General features: G+C 42.4%; 1 protein-coding gene across 12 annotated transcripts in view; it reads left to right on the forward strand.

Moving 5' to 3' along the window:
• Positions 1-18,059, forward strand: part of LOC132392985 (cytochrome P450 27C1) — a 99,742-nt gene that overhangs the window by 45,945 nt on the left and 35,738 nt on the right. For 9 of the 12 annotated variants that reach the window (XR_009511704.1, XM_059967636.1, XM_059967635.1 and 6 more), the window contains one exon: positions 12,915-13,105. The exons of 2 other annotated variants lie outside the window; for them this stretch is intronic. Coding sequence is in view for 8 of the 10 variants with exons in the window: in XM_059967636.1 (XP_059823619.1) it covers positions 12,915-13,105 (191 nt within the window). In the remaining 2 variants the exon portion in view is untranslated. Of the gene's footprint in view, positions 1-12,914; positions 13,106-15,165; positions 15,178-18,059 lie in introns of those variants that run through there. One more of the 12 variants, XM_059967646.1, reaches the window with a different exon arrangement.

Here is an 18,059-nt window from a genome sequence, read left to right on the forward strand (position 1 = left end):
GTGTATTTATATATACATACGTGTGTGCGTGTGTGTATATAGGAGTACACAGGGAAACCTTTTCTGTGTAATGGATTTGTTCACTGACTTTTATGAATACTGCAATGGGGGCCCCCAATTCACAAGTAGGAGGGGTTATCCCCCACAGCTAGACATTTCCTCTAGCTCAATGCAGGGTCATCTTCTAGAGACCTCAGCCTTGGAATCACATGTTCATTGCCATTTTTGTTATTATTTACTTTATTTGGTTCTTATTTGCTCAGGGAGTAGATCAATTAAGTTTTATTCTAATTTCAATGATACATTGACAGATAAATACAGATGGCTAAGGACAAGGTAAAATTCATTTCTTTTAATGTAAATGGGCTATTAAATCCAATCAAACGTAAGAGAATTTTATCCAAAATGAAAAAAGTACAAGCCCATGTAGTATATTTACAGGAAACTCATTTAAGTGATAATGAGCATAAAAAACTAAAGAGAATGGGCTTCACTAATCTGTTTTTCTCCTCATATAAATCAGGACATAGGAGAGGGGTTGCTATTCTTAGCTCAAGTAAGCTAAATTTTGAAGTATTCGAAATGGGAGATAAAGAGGGCAGATATATTCTGGTAAGGGGGGATATAGATGGCAATTCAGTTACTCGATTGAATATAAATGCACCCCGGGGAAGTGATATTGGTTCCTTTCAGAAAATTACTGATATTATGGTAACAGAAACAGAAGGTCTCCTGATATGGGGGGGAGACTTAAATTTACAATTACAACCAAACTTAGACTCTTCCAGTAGAAAAACCTATGAAACAAAATCTTTACATAAGTTAATACACTTTTAGATGATGTTGGTTTAATTGATATATGGAGGGACATTTTCCCCGACAGAAGGGATTACACTCATTATTCTGCTCCCCATTCTGTATACACAAGAATAGACTATTTCATAACATTTGGAAAAGACAAAGACAAAATAAACACCTGTGGAATTGGGACAATAGATGTAAGTGACCATGCACCTATATATTTAGCTGTTGATTTTGACCTACAACCAAAGAATACTATTTGGAAGCTAAATTCAAGTCTACTCAATGATCTGTATTTTAAGGAACAAATTAAAAAAGAAATTGGTCTCTACTTAGAATTTAATGATAATGAAGAGGTTTCACCACCCATTTTATGGGATACTCTGAAGGTGGTCTTAAGAGGGAAAATTATAGTGATATCTTCATACAAGAAGAAAATAAGGAATAAAACATTAGAGGAATTACAAAATCGGCTGAAGGAACTAGAGAAAAAACACAAATTGATTTTGGCACAGGATACATTAGGGGAAATTAAAAGAATTAGAAATGAAATAAATAATTTGGCTACACAAGAAATCAGGAAAAAGTTAATGTTTCTGAAACAGAAACATTATGAAAGTGGATCAAGATATATTAAAATACTGGCGTGGAAACTAGAAAAAAAGATAGCAGAAAATACAATTCATAGAATTAGGGACCCAAGAACGAAAATGATAAAAAAATAAGCTAAGTGAAATTCAAGAAGCTTTTGAAGTGTTTTACAAAACACTATATTCCAAAGTTCCAGGGGGAAGCATAATCCAAATTGACACCACCTTGAATTCTCTAGAGTTACCCACTTTAAGCAAAGAACAAAATAGAACGATGACTGCTGACATAACTGAAGTTGAATTAAAAGCTGCAATTAGTAGGCTTAAATTAAGCAAGTCACCAGAATCAGATGGGTATACGGCAGAGTGGTACAAAGGATTTAAAAAAGAGTTTATTCCTGTTTTACTCCCCGCACTGAACTGCGCTCTAAAAAAGGCACAAATGCCACCCAGATGGAAGGAAGCGATAATCTCAGCTATACTGAAAGAAGGCAAGGATAAAATGGAATGCGGGTCATTTAGACCAATATCCGTTCTTAATGCAGATTATAGGTTATTTACCTCTATCATGGCCAAATGATTAGAGGAGTTTCTACCCATACTGATACATCACGATCAGGTAGGTTTTATACAACAAGGCCAGACTCAAGACAATATATGAAGGACTCTTCACATTATGGATCATATACAAAAAAATAAAATCGAAGCAATAGTGATAAGTGTGGATGCTGAAAAAGCATTTGATTCGGTTAATTGGAATTTTCTTTACAGTTTTACATAGATTTGGTTTCCAAGACACATTAAAACTATACAGACACTATATGACAATCCTACTGCTAGGATTAAAATCAATGGATATTTATCAAATAGTCTTACCCTAGAAAGGGGCACGAGACAGGGTTGTGCATGGTTACCACTACTCCATGTTATATCTGGAACCATTAACTCAATATATCAGACAAAATGAAGATATCGAGGGAATTACTATTAAAGGGACAGAGCATAAATTGGCTTGTTATGCCGATGACATTTTGATCTATCTAGGGCAACCAACATACTCTTTGCCTAAATTGATGCAATCCTTTGAACAATATGGTCAATTATCAGGATACAAGATCAACATAGATAAAACTCAATTACTTTCATATTACTATAGCCCACCAAGAGAAATTGAAAGCCAATACCCCTGGGCATGGCACTCAGAGTCTTTCAAATATTTGGGCATCATTATGCCAAAAGATTTGGCAAAATTATCAGAAAGTAATTATCAGCCTTTATGTAAAAAAATTAAGGAAGATGTGGCAAGATGGAACCCGATTCCTTTTTTCAGTCTCAGTTCAAGGATTGAGTCTATTAAAATGAATATACTGCCCAGACTGTTATATCTCTTTCAGACCCTACCAATAGAGATTAATCAAAATCAATTCAATGAATGGAACAAGATGATATATTTGGCAGGGTAAAAGGCTTAGAGTTAGTCTCAAAACTTTGCAATTAGCAAAGGAAAAGGGGGTATGGGGCTTACCTTCTCTTAGAGATTATTATTTTGCAGCACAGTTGAGAGCTGTGATATGTTGGTGCAACCTATCATATGACGCTCAATGGAAAAACATTGAGGAGTGGGTACTTCCCATCCCCATACAAGCAATTTTGGCTGATAACAACCTGCAAAGGTACATAAATACTATTGATAACCCATGGGTGAAATTGACTCTTAAAATATGGAAAACTACTATAAAAGAATATAATCTAGAGGGAGATATTGTAATTCTTAAATGGTGTGCATATGACTCGGATTTTACACCAAATAAATTGGATGCTAGATTTAAGGACTGGACAGCTAAAGGAATAACAGTTCTTTGCAACATAATGAAAGAAGGAACACTGTTCAATTTTGAAATGCTTAAAGAGAAACACTTATTAGAAAAACAAGATTTTTATCGCTATTTACAGATATGACAATATGTTAATAAGACACTTAAAATGTAACTAAGGCAAATACATGCTTGATAGAGCTCTTTAGAAAAGCATATAATTCAGATAATGGTAGCAGAATCATTTCAAGCATGTATAAGGGGTTGTCAAATCTTAAAACATATTCAACTTCATACATTAAAACAAAATGGGAGAAGGAAGGAGGGATAATTATATCTGAGGAAGAATGGACAATATGGAGATATCAATGGAAGTGTACCAGTTCACAGAAATGGAGGGAGTTTGGATGGAAAAACTTGATAAGATATTTTATTACACACTCTCAGAAATCCCAGTATGATAGTAACCTCCCTGTTTGCTGGAGAAATTGTGGAAATCAAAATGCAAATCATTATCATATTTTTTGGGACTGCCCTGTTATCAAAAACTATTGGAGGGGGATACACAATGCCCTACAAGACATCTTTAAATGTGAAATACCCTTGGAGAGTAAGACCATATATTTTGGATATATACCTCAAGAATGGTTGAAAAGAAATAAATATTTAATAGATATACTGCTGGTGGCTGGTAAAAAGACTCTTACTAGGAAACGGTTATCACAGGAGAGCCCAACTTTAAATACATGGATGGAAATTACACTGGACATTTACAAAATGAAGATAACAGCATCTGTTAATCATAAGCTGGAACAATTTGATTCATACTGGGAAAAATGGTTTAACTACATAATGCCTCATAGGCCTGATTTTATTCTCACAAATCAATGAATCTGTTGTAAAAAAAAATCACTCCCTACTTGTACATAGTTCTTTCCTTTTGCTTGTTTTTTCTTTCCACTCTTTTTTATAAGTGTATACCCCAGATAAATACATTGTGGAGATTTGTGATATATATGATAATATGATATCTATGTACAATGTCTGAAATACGTCTTATGGAAATGTTTGTTTGATGAACTTCAATAAAAAATAAATTACAAAAAAAAAAGAAACTAGATTGGGAAAACCAGCCCAGTACTGGACCTCCAGAAATAGAATTTGTAGAATGTCTAAGGGATGACTTTTTAGAACAGCTGGTTATTGAGACCACTAGGAGATTAGCTGTGCTGAATTGGGTACTGTGCAGCAATCCGGAGGTGTTAAGAGAGCTGAAGGTCAAGGAACCCTTAGGGAACAGTGATCACAATATGATCGCGTTTTCTTGGATATTTGAAAAGGGGAAACTAAATTCCAATGTGTCGGTATTTCAGTGGAATAAAGGAAATTACAATGGCATGAGAGGGGAACTGGCCAAGGTTGACTGGAAAGGGACACTAGCAGGAAGGACAGCAGAGCAGCAATGGCTGGAGTTTCTGCAAAAAATGAGGGAAGTGCAAGACAGATATATTCCAAATAAGAAGAAATTTTCGAATGGAAGAAGGACAGTACCGTGGCTGACAAGTGAAGTCAGAGCCAAAGTAAAAGCAAAAGAGGGCATACAAGGAAGCCAAAGCTGGTGGGAAGATAGAGGATTGGGAAGCTTTTAAAAACTTGCAGAGGAAAGCTAAGAAGGTCATTAGGAAGGAAAAGATGAATTGTGAAAGGAAGTTGGTGACTAATATCAAAGATGATGCTAAAAGCTTTTTTTAAGTACAGTATATGGACTTCAGGTATGATAGGAGCCACACTCACATCTACATCAATGGAGCTGCAGTGGAGTATGCATCAAGCTTCATGTTCCTTGGTGTCCCCATTTCCGAGGATCTCACCTGGTCCCTGAACTCCTCCATCCTGATCAAAAAGGTGCAAAAGCGCCTTTATTTCCTGTGGAGCATCAAGAAAGCCCACCTCTGTCCCAGGATACTGACAAACTTTTACCGCTGTACCATTGAGAGCATACTCACCAACTACATCTTAGTGTGGTATGGCAATTGTCCTGTATCGGACCACAAAGTGGTGAAAACTGCCCAGTGCATTATCAGCACCCAATCGCCCAACATTGAGAACATCTACCATAAATGCTGCCTGGGCAGGGTGAAAAGCATTATCAAGGATGCATCTCACCCTAACCATGGGCATTTTACTCTCCTCCCATCCGGTAGGTGCTACAGGAGCCTCCGCTCCCACAACAGCAGGCTCAGGAAGAGCTTCTTCCCTGAGACTGTGACCCTGCTGAACCTCACATCACAGCGCTAAGCAGTATTGTACCCATATTGTACAATCTCAATACTTTTATATTTGTGTGCTGTAGCACTTATTTTTATTTGCAGTTATTTTGTAAATAACACTATTGTTTGTAAATAACACTATTGTTTGCATTTCTGGTTAGATGCTAACTGCATTTCATTGGCTTTGTATCTGTACTCGGCACAATGACAATAAAGTTGAATCTAATCTAATCCAATATGAAGTGTGCAAGAGAGTTGAAGGTAAATATAGGACCAATAGAAAATGACGCTGGAGGTATTGTAATGAGAGACACAGATGGCAGAGGAACCAAATGTTTGTTTTGCATCAGTCTTCACAGTGGAAGACATCTGCAGTGTACAGGACATTCAAGAGCGTCAGGGAAGTGAAGTTTGTGCAGTGAAAAGTACGACTGAGAAGGTGCTCAGGAAGCTTAATGAGCTGAGGGTGGATAAATCTCGTGGACCTGATGGAATGCATCCTTGGGTTCTGAAGGAAGTAGCTGGAGAGATTGCAGAGGCATTAACTTTTCAAGAATCGATAGATTCTAGCATTGTGCTGGATGACTGGAAAATTGCAAATGTTATTCCGCTATTTAAGGGTGGGAGGCAGCAGAAAGGAAACTATAGACCTGTTAGCCTGACATCAGTGGTTGGGAAGTTGTTGGATTCGATTGTTAGGAATGAGATTACAGAATACCTGGAGGCACATGACATGATAGGTCAAAGCCAGCATGGTTTCCTGAAAGAAAAATCCTGCCTGACTAACCTATTGCAATTTTTTGTGGAAATCACAAGCAGGATAGACAAAGGAGATGCAGTAGGTGTGGTGTACTTGGATCTTCAGAAGGCCTTTGACAAGATGTCACACATGAGGCTGCTTAGCAGATAATATCCCATGGAATTACAGGGGAGTTACTAGCATGGGTGGAGCATTGGCTGATCGGCAGAAAACTGGGAATAAAGGGATCCTACTCAGGCTGGCTGCTGTTACCAGTGGTGTTCCACAGGGGTCGGTGTTGTGACCGCTGCTTTTTACAATGTATGTCAGTGGTTTGGACTGTGGGATTAATAGTTTTGTGGCTAAATTTGCTGATGATACAAAGATAGGTGGAGGAATGGGGTAGTGTTGAGGAAACAGAGAGCCTGCGGAGAGACTTGGATAGATTAGGGGAATGGGCAAAGAAGTGGCAAATGAAATACAATGTTGGAAAGTGTATGGTCATGCACTTTGGTGGAAGAAATAAACGGGCAGATGATTATTTAGATGGGGAGAGAATTCAAAATGCGGAGATGCAAAGGGACTTGGGAGTCCTTGTGCAGGATAACCTGCAGGTTAACCTCCAGGTTGAGTTGGTGGTGCAGAAGGCGAATGCAATGTTGGCATTCATTTCTAGAGGTTTAGAATATAAGAGCAGGGATGTGATGTTGAGGCTCTATAAGTCACCCATGAGACCACACTTGGAATATTGTGTGTAGTTTTGGGCTCCTTATTTTAGAAAGGATATACTGACATTGGTGAGGGTTCAGAGAAGATTCACAAGAATGATTCCAGGAATGAAAGGGTTACCGTATGAGGAACATCTGGCAGCTCTTGGGCTGTATTCCCTGGAGTTCAGGAGAATGAGGGGGATCTCATAGAAATATTCTGAATATTAAAAGGCCTGAACAGATTAGATTTGGCAAAGTTATTTCCCATGATAGGGGTGTCTAGGACAGGAGGGCATGACTTCAGGATTGAAGGACGTCCATTTGGAACGGAGATGTGGAGAAATTACTTTAGTCAGAAGGTGATAAATCTGTGGAATTTGTTGCCACGAGCAGCTGTAGAGACCAAGTCATTGGGTGTATTTAAGGCAGAGATAGATAGGTTCTTGATTAGACAGGGTATCAACAGGTATGGGGTGAAGGCAGTGGAGTGGGAATGACTGGAAGAATTGGATCAGCTCATGATTGAATGATGGAGTAGATTTGATGGGCCGAATGGCCTACTTCTGCTCCCATATCCTATAAGGAACTAAAGGGGGAATTATGAAAGCCAAGAGGGGTCATGAAAAGTCCTTGGGAAGTAAGATTAAGGTGAATCCCAAGGCATTCTATACAGACATCAAGAGCAAGAGGATAACTGGGGAGAGGGTGGGACTAATCAGAGATAAAGGGGGGTAACATTTGCTTGGATGCAGAGAATGTCAGTGAGGTACTAAATGAGTATTTAGCTTCAGTATTTACCAAGGAAAAGGTTATGGAGGAGCAGGAGATCAGTGCTGAGTGTATGAATACATTAGGACGTTTAGAGGTTAAGGAGGAGGTAGTGTTGGGCCTCCTAATGAGTATTAATGTGGATACTTACCCAGGGCCTGATGGGATTTACCCCAGGTTATGGAGGGAGGCAAGACCTGAGATTGCCGGGCCCTTGACCACTATCTTCATGTCTTATGTAGCCATAGGAGAGGTCCCAGAGGACTGACAAATGGCTAATGTTGTACCTCTATTTAAGAGGGGAACTCCTGGAAACTATAGACCAGTGAATTTCACATCAGCTGCAGGGAAATTTCTGGAGAAAATCCTTAGGGATAAGAAATATGAACTTTTGGAAACAAATAGACTAATTAGGTTGAGCCAGCATGGCTTTGTGCAGGGCACGTCATGCCTTACCAACCTGATTGAGTTTTTTGACAAGGTGACGAGAGATTGAGGAAGGTAGGGGGCTCTGTGTGAGGCCTACATGAATTTTAGTGAGGCATTGGACAAAGTATACAGCTCAATTTAGATCATTTGTAGATATGGGCAGAGAATTGGCAGATGGAGTTTAACCCAGATAAACGAGAGGTGTTGCACCGCGGTGGGGCAAATGCAGGGAGACAGTACACTGTTAAGGGCAAGATTCTTAAGTGTTGCTGAGCAGAGAGATCTTGGGATCCAAGTTCATTGCTCCATGAAAGGAGGCTGATAAGGTGGTTACAAAGGCTTATGGAATGCTGGCTTTTATTAGTCGAGACATTGAGTTCGAAAGTCAGGAGGTTATGTTGCAACTTTATAGAACTCTGGTTAGGCCACATCTGGAGTATTGAATACAGTTCTGGTCGCCTCACTTTAGGAAGGACGTTGACACTTCAGAGAGGGTGCTGAGACGTTTCCCAGCGTGCTGTGTGGTTTAGAGGGCAGATGCTGTTGCGAGATGCTGGATAAGGTTGGGTTATTATCTCTGAAGCATCAGAGACTGAGGGAGGAGGGGTTTATAAGATTATGAGAAGCATAGACGGAGTGGACAGACAGAATCTGCTTCCCAGGGTTGAAATGTCTAAAGCCAGAGGGCATGCATTGAAGGTGAGAGGGGGTATGTTCAAAGGGGATATGAGGGGCAAGTTGTTTGTTTGTTTGTTTGTTTTTTTACACAGAGTGCTGGATGCCTGGAATGCGCTGCCTGGTATGGTGACAGAGGCAAACGCATTTGAGGCTTTTAAGAGACATTTGGAAAGGCGCATGGATGTGAGGAAGATGGAGGGATATGGAGATGGTGTAGGTAGGAGGGATTAGTGTTTGGTGCTTTTGATTTGCCTTTTAGCTGTTCCAGCACAACATTGTGGGCTGAATGGCCTGGTCCTGTGTTGTACTGCTCTGTGTCTGTCCTCCGCCCCGAGACCAACAGGTGTTACAGTTAGCTTAATGCTTTACAGTACCATCGATGAGATTTCATTCCCACCTCCCCTGTGAGGAGAGTGTACTGACAGTCCCCGGGTTACAAACAAGTCTGTTCCTGAGTCCGTCTTTGAGTCGGATTTGTATGTAAGTCGGAACAAGTACATCTGGTATTATTTAGCGCCAGTTAGTCAAACGTTTGTCTTAGTATGTAGTATATATTTTACCTTTCTATGCATATAAAACACTTAAGAAACGTATGTATTCCAGTAATTAAACCACTGCGTTGCTTAGTAATAATTGTAGCTTTCATCAGAACAAGGCCTTTCACATGCTCCGTTATTCTCACTTTATCCTTTAAAATTGTTCTGATCGTTGACCGACTTGCCTAACACTTTTCCAATGACCAATGGTGTTTCACCTCTTTCCAAACGCTTATTTCCACTTTATTTTCAATCATGATTGCTTCGTGTCAATGGAACAGAAACACTGCAGGCGGCAGGTCCCGAGCTCCACTGGGTCCTAAGGACCACCGCACTGAGACAGGTTAAATGGGACAAGTGGAGGCTGTGCTGGGTTTGGATATTTGATCCTCCACAATATTCCGCGTGGGAATTTAAACTGGAGGTGGCAGTGGTTTTTTTACAAGGTCGAGTTGTGAGCTCGACATCAACCCGGCACAGATGGTACGGGAGTCACTGGATCAACATCAACCCGGCAGGGGAGTGCTCTGTCACTGGATCGAACTCGGGAACCTCCGTTCTCGAGCCTGGCACTGATCTCACTGCGCCATCAGCCAGCTGGAACGGGGGGTGGGGGTAGGGTCAGGGTGAATCTTGCTAAGAAAAATTTAAGCCAAATACAAACTTACACACTCAACAGTGTCAACGACAGCTACTTAAAATGGCGGACGGTGTCACGATCTGACTTAAAATGGCAGACAGCGTTCTTTCTCGGTTCGTAAGTACGAGTTGTCCGTAAGTCGGGCGTTTGCAACTCGGGGACTACTTGTAAAAACTCCGTGTGACCGTGTCAGTTTTTTCTGGGTAGGCCAGTTTACTCCCACATCCTAGATGTGCACTCTATTGGTTAAGGTTACTAAGTTGTAAGCATGCTACATTGGTGTTAGAAGCTTGTGGGCTGCCCCCAGCACATCCTCGTTGGTCATTGTTGCAAACGATGGATTTCACTGCACGTTTTGATGTTTCACTGTACATGTGACAAATAAAGCTCGTCTTTAGTTTAACAGGGATCTGTGAGAATTTTGTGGGGAACGTTTTCACATGGAGGGTGATGCTTATGGAAAGAGTGGACAGAGGAAGCCGTTGAGGCAGGGACAGTAACAACAGTTAAAAGATATTTGAACAGGTGGGAAAGGGAAAGAGGGATATCAATCAAGTGCAAGCCAATGGGACTAGCTGAGATGGGCATGTTGGTCAGCATTGACCAGTTGGGCCAAAGGGCCTGTTTCTGAACTGTATGCCTCTATGGCTGGATATCTGAAAGAGCTTGGATATGGTGTCATGGAGCACTACAGCATAGAAATGGACTGCTTAGCCATCTAGTCCTTGCTGACCTAGTCTTCTGCCTAGTCCCAAATACTCACATCCAAACAATATCCCTCCAGTTCCTCCTCATCCGTGTACCCATCCAAACTTCTGAAATGTTGCAATTGAAGCTGCATCTACTTCCACTGAGAGCTCGTTACACACTTGCATCATCGTTTGCGTGAAGATCCCCCTCAGACTCCCATTAAATACCTCACCTTTCATCTCTAACCAGTTACCTCTAGTTCTAGTCTCACACAACCTTAGTGGAAAAAGCCTATCCTTTCCCTTCGTAATTTTGTATACCTCTACATTCCAAGGAAGAGAGAAACAGCTGAGAGATAATCTGTGGACCAGGTTGTTTACACAGAGAGTGTGGGGTACCTGGAGCAGGCTGCCTGGGATGGTGGTGGAAGCAGATACAATAGTGACCTCTAGGAGGCTTCTAGACATGAATATACAGGAAATGAAGGGTGAACCTTCTCTGCACCCTCCTGTAAAGGATGGACAAAGAACGTTCGGTCATAGATGCCTGTCTGTTAATTTAGGAGAGTCCTCATCAGAGGCTCCATGAGAGTCTCCTCACCAGAAGGAGCTTGGGCGGGCACATGGATAGAGGATATGGTCTGGGTGCAGGTAGATGGGTCGAGGCAGAAGATCAGGTCAGTATGGATATAATTTTATAATGTCAGATGGTTATGACTGAGGAAGAACAGAGAGCACTGAAGAATTGTGATTCGGGGATGAGGAGTGGTGGAGTGCAGGTATCTGGGACTCCTAGCAGGTTAGAATGTAAATACTTGGAATACTGTAAGTAGTTCTGGTCACTCCATTATAGAAAGGACGTGGCAAGCCTTAGAGAGGGTGCAGAGGAGATTTACCAGGACGCTGCCTAGATTGGAAGGCATGAAGATGGTTGAGCAAACTAGTGCTTTTCTCCTTGGAGCGAAGGAGAATGAGAAGTGACTTGAAAGAGGTGTACAAAGTGTTGTGATGGAAATGAGAAAGATTCTTTGGGTCTCAAGGGCAAAAGCTCTGGACACACAGTTTTAATAATGAGTCTATTTACAAGGGGAGAAAAAGCTTATGAACAACACAAGCAGCTACAATATTCGCACAAACACGCTTAGAATAGAGAAGCGTGGGAAAAGTCAGGTCTGCAGTACAATACACGGGAAAACGGTGTGGGAGCAGAGTACAGGTACACATACAAGGAAGGGAAAAGTAACTACAATACCTGCTCCCCTTAGCTATGGGCAAGCACAGCTCTTTGCTAAAGGGACAACAATAATCGCTCCCACAACCCTATTCAATGCACACCTTACCACGTGTCTCCAGTGCTGTTCTGCAGTTTTCATCCCGGAGTGAAGCAGGGTGGTCCCTCGAGGATGGCAAAAGAGAGTGAGCCAAGCACTTGTAGCATTCTTTATAGGTCAGGGGGCCAATGGCTTGGTGCTAGACAGATTAATCCAATTAAGGTGGCCAATGGTTAAGTGTGCATTGATTAGCTGGGAGGGGTGAAGTGTTGACTGGCAGGTGGTGTGACCTCCTACCAGGTGAGGGCAGTGCTGTCATGGGACAGGCACAGCTCTCTGGACACAACAAGGTAAGAGGCACAGAGCAAGTGGACAGCTGGAGACTTCTTTCCAGGATGGACATGGCTAATAAGATGGACATAATTTTAAGGTAATTGGAAAAGGGGTTGTCAGAGGTCATTTTATATACAGAGTGGTGGGTGCATAGAAAGCCCTGGCAGGGGTGGTGGTAGAGGCAGATGCATTGAGGGCACTTAAGAAACTCTTAGATAGGCGCAAGTATGGTAGAAGAATGGAGGACTACATAGGACAGAAGGGTTAGATTGTAGAGCAGGCTAAAAGTTCTGCATAACATCATGAGCTTGAAAGGCCTGTAATGTTATTCCTATCCACAGATACTGCCTGACCTACTGAGTTCCTCCAGCACTTTAGACCCTTCAGCCCATCGAGTCCACTCTGCCATTTCATCATGGCAGATCACAGATCCCATTCAACCCCATACACCTGCCCTCTCGCCATATTCCTTGATGCCCCAACCAATCAGGAATCTTTGTGTGTGTTGCTCTGTGCTGTGCTATGTTTAATGCTTCTTCTAAGCACTGGAGTTTTCTTTAAGGTCAAGTTAGCAAAGACTAGGCCTACAGATGACAGATGTCTCTTACTAATCTTGCAATGATTAAATCCATTTTTTGTGTTGTAGCTCCAGCACACGCAGCAGTATGGCAAGATCTTTAAGTCACACTTTGGACCTCAGTTTGTAGTCTCCATCGCTGATCAGGACATGGTGGCCCAGGTGTTGAGGGCTGAGGGAAGAGCTCCTCAGAGGGCCAACATGGAGTCATGGCAGGAGTACAGGCAACTTCGGAAAAGAGCTGTGGGACTGATATCTGCGTAAGTAGAGACTGCGTGCCTGTGGATTGTTTGAGTAAGCACTGGAACTAGGTCTTATGGTCTTTGAAGTTTAGCAGTTAAGTTGAAATGAAATTTATGAAATTTAAAAAAACCAAAATGCTGGACAAACTCAGTGGGTCAGGCAGCATCTGTGGAGGGAAATGGACAGTTAATATTTCCAGTCAGGACCATCCTCCTGACTTCTCACCCTGAAGCACTGATTGTCCATTTTCCTCCACAGATGCTGCCTTCAAGATTCAAGATTAAAATTTATTTACCGTGTGTACATCGAAACATAGAGTGAAATGTGTCATTTGTGTTCACAATCAACGCACCCGAGGGTGTGCTGGGGTCACCACACATTCTGACACCAACGTAGCATGCCTACCGTGCTTGGCAGAACAATACAGAACACAACAAGTAACAAAACAATAACAGCAAAACAAGTCCCATTCCTCCCTCCCGCCAACCCACCCTCCCCACGCACACACACTATCCTCCAACCCCAAGTCAGGCCTTGTTTAGCCTCCAGCCCCCAGCAAACTCTGACTCTGGCTCTAGACATCAGGCCCTGACTTACAGACTAACCATTAACTCTCGCGCCTCGATCCTCCGCATTGACTCCAGGACCCACTGGACCCCCCCCCCCCCAAATCTAGGCCTCAAATTCTGTTCTTACAGATTTGCAAACCCAGAGGGTCATTGGGATCTCGTTCTTCCTGTCTGCTTGGAATTGCTACTGCAGAACTCTCTGACCCTATTGTGGCTTTGGATTCCAGCATCTGCAGTTCTTTTGTCTGCATTTGCAAGAATGCAGATATTTTTTTTGTGTGTTTTTTTTCCACGTTGCAGTGGTTAAGAACGGAAAACAGTACAGTAGGAGGATAGACCCTTCAGCCCATGCTGTTGTACTGATATAACTGAACCAGGGATGCCTAATCCTAACTGCCTGCACGTCATGCATATCCCTCCATTCTCTGTATACTCATGTGTCTGTCTAAAATCCTCAAATGCCTCTATCATATTTGCCCCAGCACCATCACTCTCTGTGTAAAAACAACACATGGCCCTCACATTTCCATTGAACTTACCCCCTTTCACCCTGAATACTTACCCACTGGTATTAGACATTTCGACCCTTTGAGAAAGATACAAGCTCCCAGTGCCTCTCATAATTTTCTGACTTGGGCACTGTTTGATCAGTACAGTTTGTAGATTGCACTTTTCTTTTTTCAGAGGTCTGTGCAGTTCATGTTATATGTGTTTCTGGTAACTCCCTGTTTTTTACTGCTATTTTGCGTGATGTTGATGTTGGTCTGGCTCTGTGGCCTGCTGTCAATGAATGACACGGCACTAAATTGAACTGAACTGAACATTCCTTGATTGATTTTTGCTTGTATTTTGCTGTTTGCATGATTTGTTCTTTTTTTGCACGTTGGGTGTTTGATATTTTCTTTGAGCAGGTTCCATGATGTTGCTTTGTTTCATGGCTGTCTGTGGGAAGATGAATCTCATACTTTGAATCTTGGAGTAAACGTCTTCCAGGTCTCCTGTCGGCCTCCACTGCAGAGTAAACAATCCTGCTAGCTGTGACTTCTGCTTCTGCTGGTGAAATCTTTGGTCCCTGGAGCAGACCTTGATCCCAGAGCACAAAATGAGTTGGCACGCCAGTACAAACTTAGTGGTGCATTTGTTTCAGGGGAGATTATAAACTGAGAGTTCCTACCTGCTCCCTTTTCTAAATACAAGTGATTTAAACCACTTGGGAAAGAGCAGGGGAGATCTGGTACATCACCAAAGACTCACCAGTTTCTACCGTGGAGAGCATTTTGACTGGTATTGAGGCTCCAATGCACAGGATTGCAAGAGGCTGCAGAGAGCTGGAGACTCAGCCAGCTCCATCACGTACAACCCTCCCCGGATAGAGGACGTCTTCAAAAGTGGTGCCCCAAGAAGAAGATTCATCGCTCAGGACCCTCACCATCCAGGACTTGCCCTCTTCTCATGACTACTTTTGCTGGGGGCTGGAAACTGGAGCCCCAGGTCAGTGGTAAGAAGGATTGGACCAGAAGGTAGATATCAGAGAAAGTATTAAAGGACAAAATTGAAATAACAGGCATGATGAGGTGCATAGTTTGAAATGTGTATGTTTTAATGCTGGGAGTATTATGGGTAAGGGTGATGAACTTAGAGCATGGATCAGTGCATGGAACCATGATGTTGTAGCCATTACTGAAACTTGGTTGAGAGAGGGGCAGGAATAGGTGATTAATGTTTCAGGTTTTCAAAAGGATAGAGGAGGAGGCAAAAGGGAAGGAGGATGTTGCACTACAAATCAGGGACAATATCACAACAGCACTGAGGGCAGACATAATGGAGGGGTCAGGCACTGAGTCTGTTTGGGTGGAACTCAGGACTAGGAAGGGTGCAATCACACTGATGGGATTGTACTACAGAGCCCAGTAGCCACCGGGACTTTGAGGAACTGATATGTTATCAGATTAAGGAAATGTGTACAAATGTTGTCATGGGGGATTTCAACTTCTCTAAAAAAACTGGGACCTTTTTAGTGTAAGGGGTTTGAGTGGTGCAGAATTTGTTACGTGGATCCAGGAAGGTTTATTAAATCACTATGTGGATGGTCCAATGAGAGGAGGGGCCCTACTGGACCTGGTGTTGGATGATGATCCTGGTCAGGTGACTGACCTTTCAGCGGGTGAGTAGTTACGGAACTGTGACCACAACCCCTTAACTTTCAGGATGGCTACAGATAAGGAGAGGTATGATCCTTGTAGGAGAGTTTTAAATTAGAGTAGGGCAAATAATGTGGGCATTTGGCAGGAACTAAGAAGCATTAATTGGAAACAGTTTTTTTTGTAGGAAGTCCACATCAGACATGTGGAGGGTGTTTAAAGATCATTTGCACAGAGTACAGGAAAGGTACATTCCTGTTAGAAAGAAGGGTGGGGATGGCACAATAGGAGAACCTTGGATGTCCAGAGAGGTGGTGTCCAAGAAGAAAAAGGAAAAGTAGTTAAAGCTTTGGAAGTTAGGATCAAACAAAGCTCATGAGTATAAAGAAAAGATCTAAAGAAGGGGATTAGGAAAGCCAGGAGGGGTCATGAAAATTCCTTGGCAAGTAGGATTAAGGTGAATCCCAAAGCATTCCATACAGACATCAAGAGCAAGAGGATAACTAGGGAGAGGTGGGACCACTCGAGGATAAATGGGGGAATATTTACTTGAATGTGGAGAAGCTGAGTGAGGAAGTTAATGAATACTTCGCTTCAGTATTTACCAAGGAAAAGGATATGGAGGACCAGGAAATCAGTGCTGAGTGTGTGAATACATTAGGGCCATGAGAGGTCAAGGAGGAGGTTGGGCCTCCCAGTGAGCATTAATGTGGATATGTCCCCAAGGCCTGATGAGGTTTACCTCAGATTATCGAAGGAGGCAAGAGGCAAATTGCTGGGCCCTTGACTATAGGTCCTCTCTAGCCACAGGTGAGCTCCCAGAGAACTGGCGAGAGGCTAATTTGTACCTCTGCTTAAGAAGGGAACTATAGACAGATGAGTCACACGTCAGTGGTAGGGGAAATTGCTGGAGAAAGTTCTTAGGGATAGGATATATAAGCATTTGGAAGCCCATGTCCTAATTGGGGAGAGACAGCATGGCTTTGTACATGGCAGATTTTGCTTTACAAACTTGATAGCTTTTTTTGACAAGATGAAGAGAGAGATTGATGAGGGTAGTGCAGTGGATGTTGCCTACATGGATTTTAGTAAGGTGTTTGACAAAGTCCCCCATAGGAGGCCAATCCAAAAGATTAAGATGCACAGGGTCCATGGCAAATTGCCTGTCTGGATTTGGAATGGTCTTGTTCAGTTGGGCAGATATGGGCAGATGAAGTTTAACCCAAATAAATGTAAGGTGTTGCACCTCAGCAGGGCAAACACAAGGTGACAGTATATTGTTAAGGGCAAGTTCCTTTACAGTATAGCTGAGCAGAGAGATCTCGGGATCCAAGTTCATAGCTCCATGAAAATGGCTACAAAATACAGTGGTTAACAAGTCCTTAAGACATAGGAGCAGAATTAGGCCATTCAGCTCATTGGCTGATTCCAGATCCGACTCAATCCCATACACTTGCCTTCTCGCCATATCCACTGATGCCCTGGCTGATCAGGAAATGATAAACTTCCGCCTTAAAAAACTTCCGCCTTCACCACAGTCTGTGGCAGAGCATTTCACAATTTTACTACTCTCTGGCTAAAAGAAATCCTCCTTACCTCTTTTCTAAAGGGTTATCCCTCAATTTTTAAGTTGTGCCCTCTAGTTCTGGACACCCCCCCCCCCAAGGGAAACATCCTCTCCACATCCACCCTAGTCCTTCCAACATTCAGTAAGTTTCAATGAGATCTTCTCTGCGTTCTCCTAAATTCCAGTGAGTACAGGCCCAAAGCTGTCAAATGCTCCTCATGTTAACCCCTTCATTCCTGGAATCGTCTTCGTGAACCTCCTCTGGACTCTCTCCAATGACCATACATCCTTTCTGAGATAACGGGCCCAAAACTGTTGATAATACTCCAAGTGCGGCCTGACTAGTGTCTTATAAAGGCTCAGCATTATCTCCTTGTTTTTATATTCCATTCCCCTTGAAATAAATGCCAACATTGCATTTCCCTTCTTTACCACAGACTCAACCTGTAAATTAACCTTCTGGAAGTCTTCTACAAATCCCTCTGCACCTCCAATGTTTGAACCTTCTCCCCGTTCAGACAATGCTGATTAAAATTCATTTGGATGTCTGTGGTGTGGAAGTGAATCAGGAGGTGTGAAGCTTGTATGTAGTTTCAAGGAAAGCATTGTGCATACATTGTAAACATGGAGTTGCCCTTTGACGTTTGACACATAAAATATTGAGCCCCATGTTGGGCCAGCAGACCTTTCAACA

The sequence above is a fragment of the Hypanus sabinus genome, chromosome 4, assembly GCF_030144855.1.
Source record: "Hypanus sabinus isolate sHypSab1 chromosome 4, sHypSab1.hap1, whole genome shotgun sequence".
NCBI classification, from domain to species: Eukaryota; Metazoa; Chordata; class Chondrichthyes; order Myliobatiformes; family Dasyatidae; genus Hypanus; species Hypanus sabinus.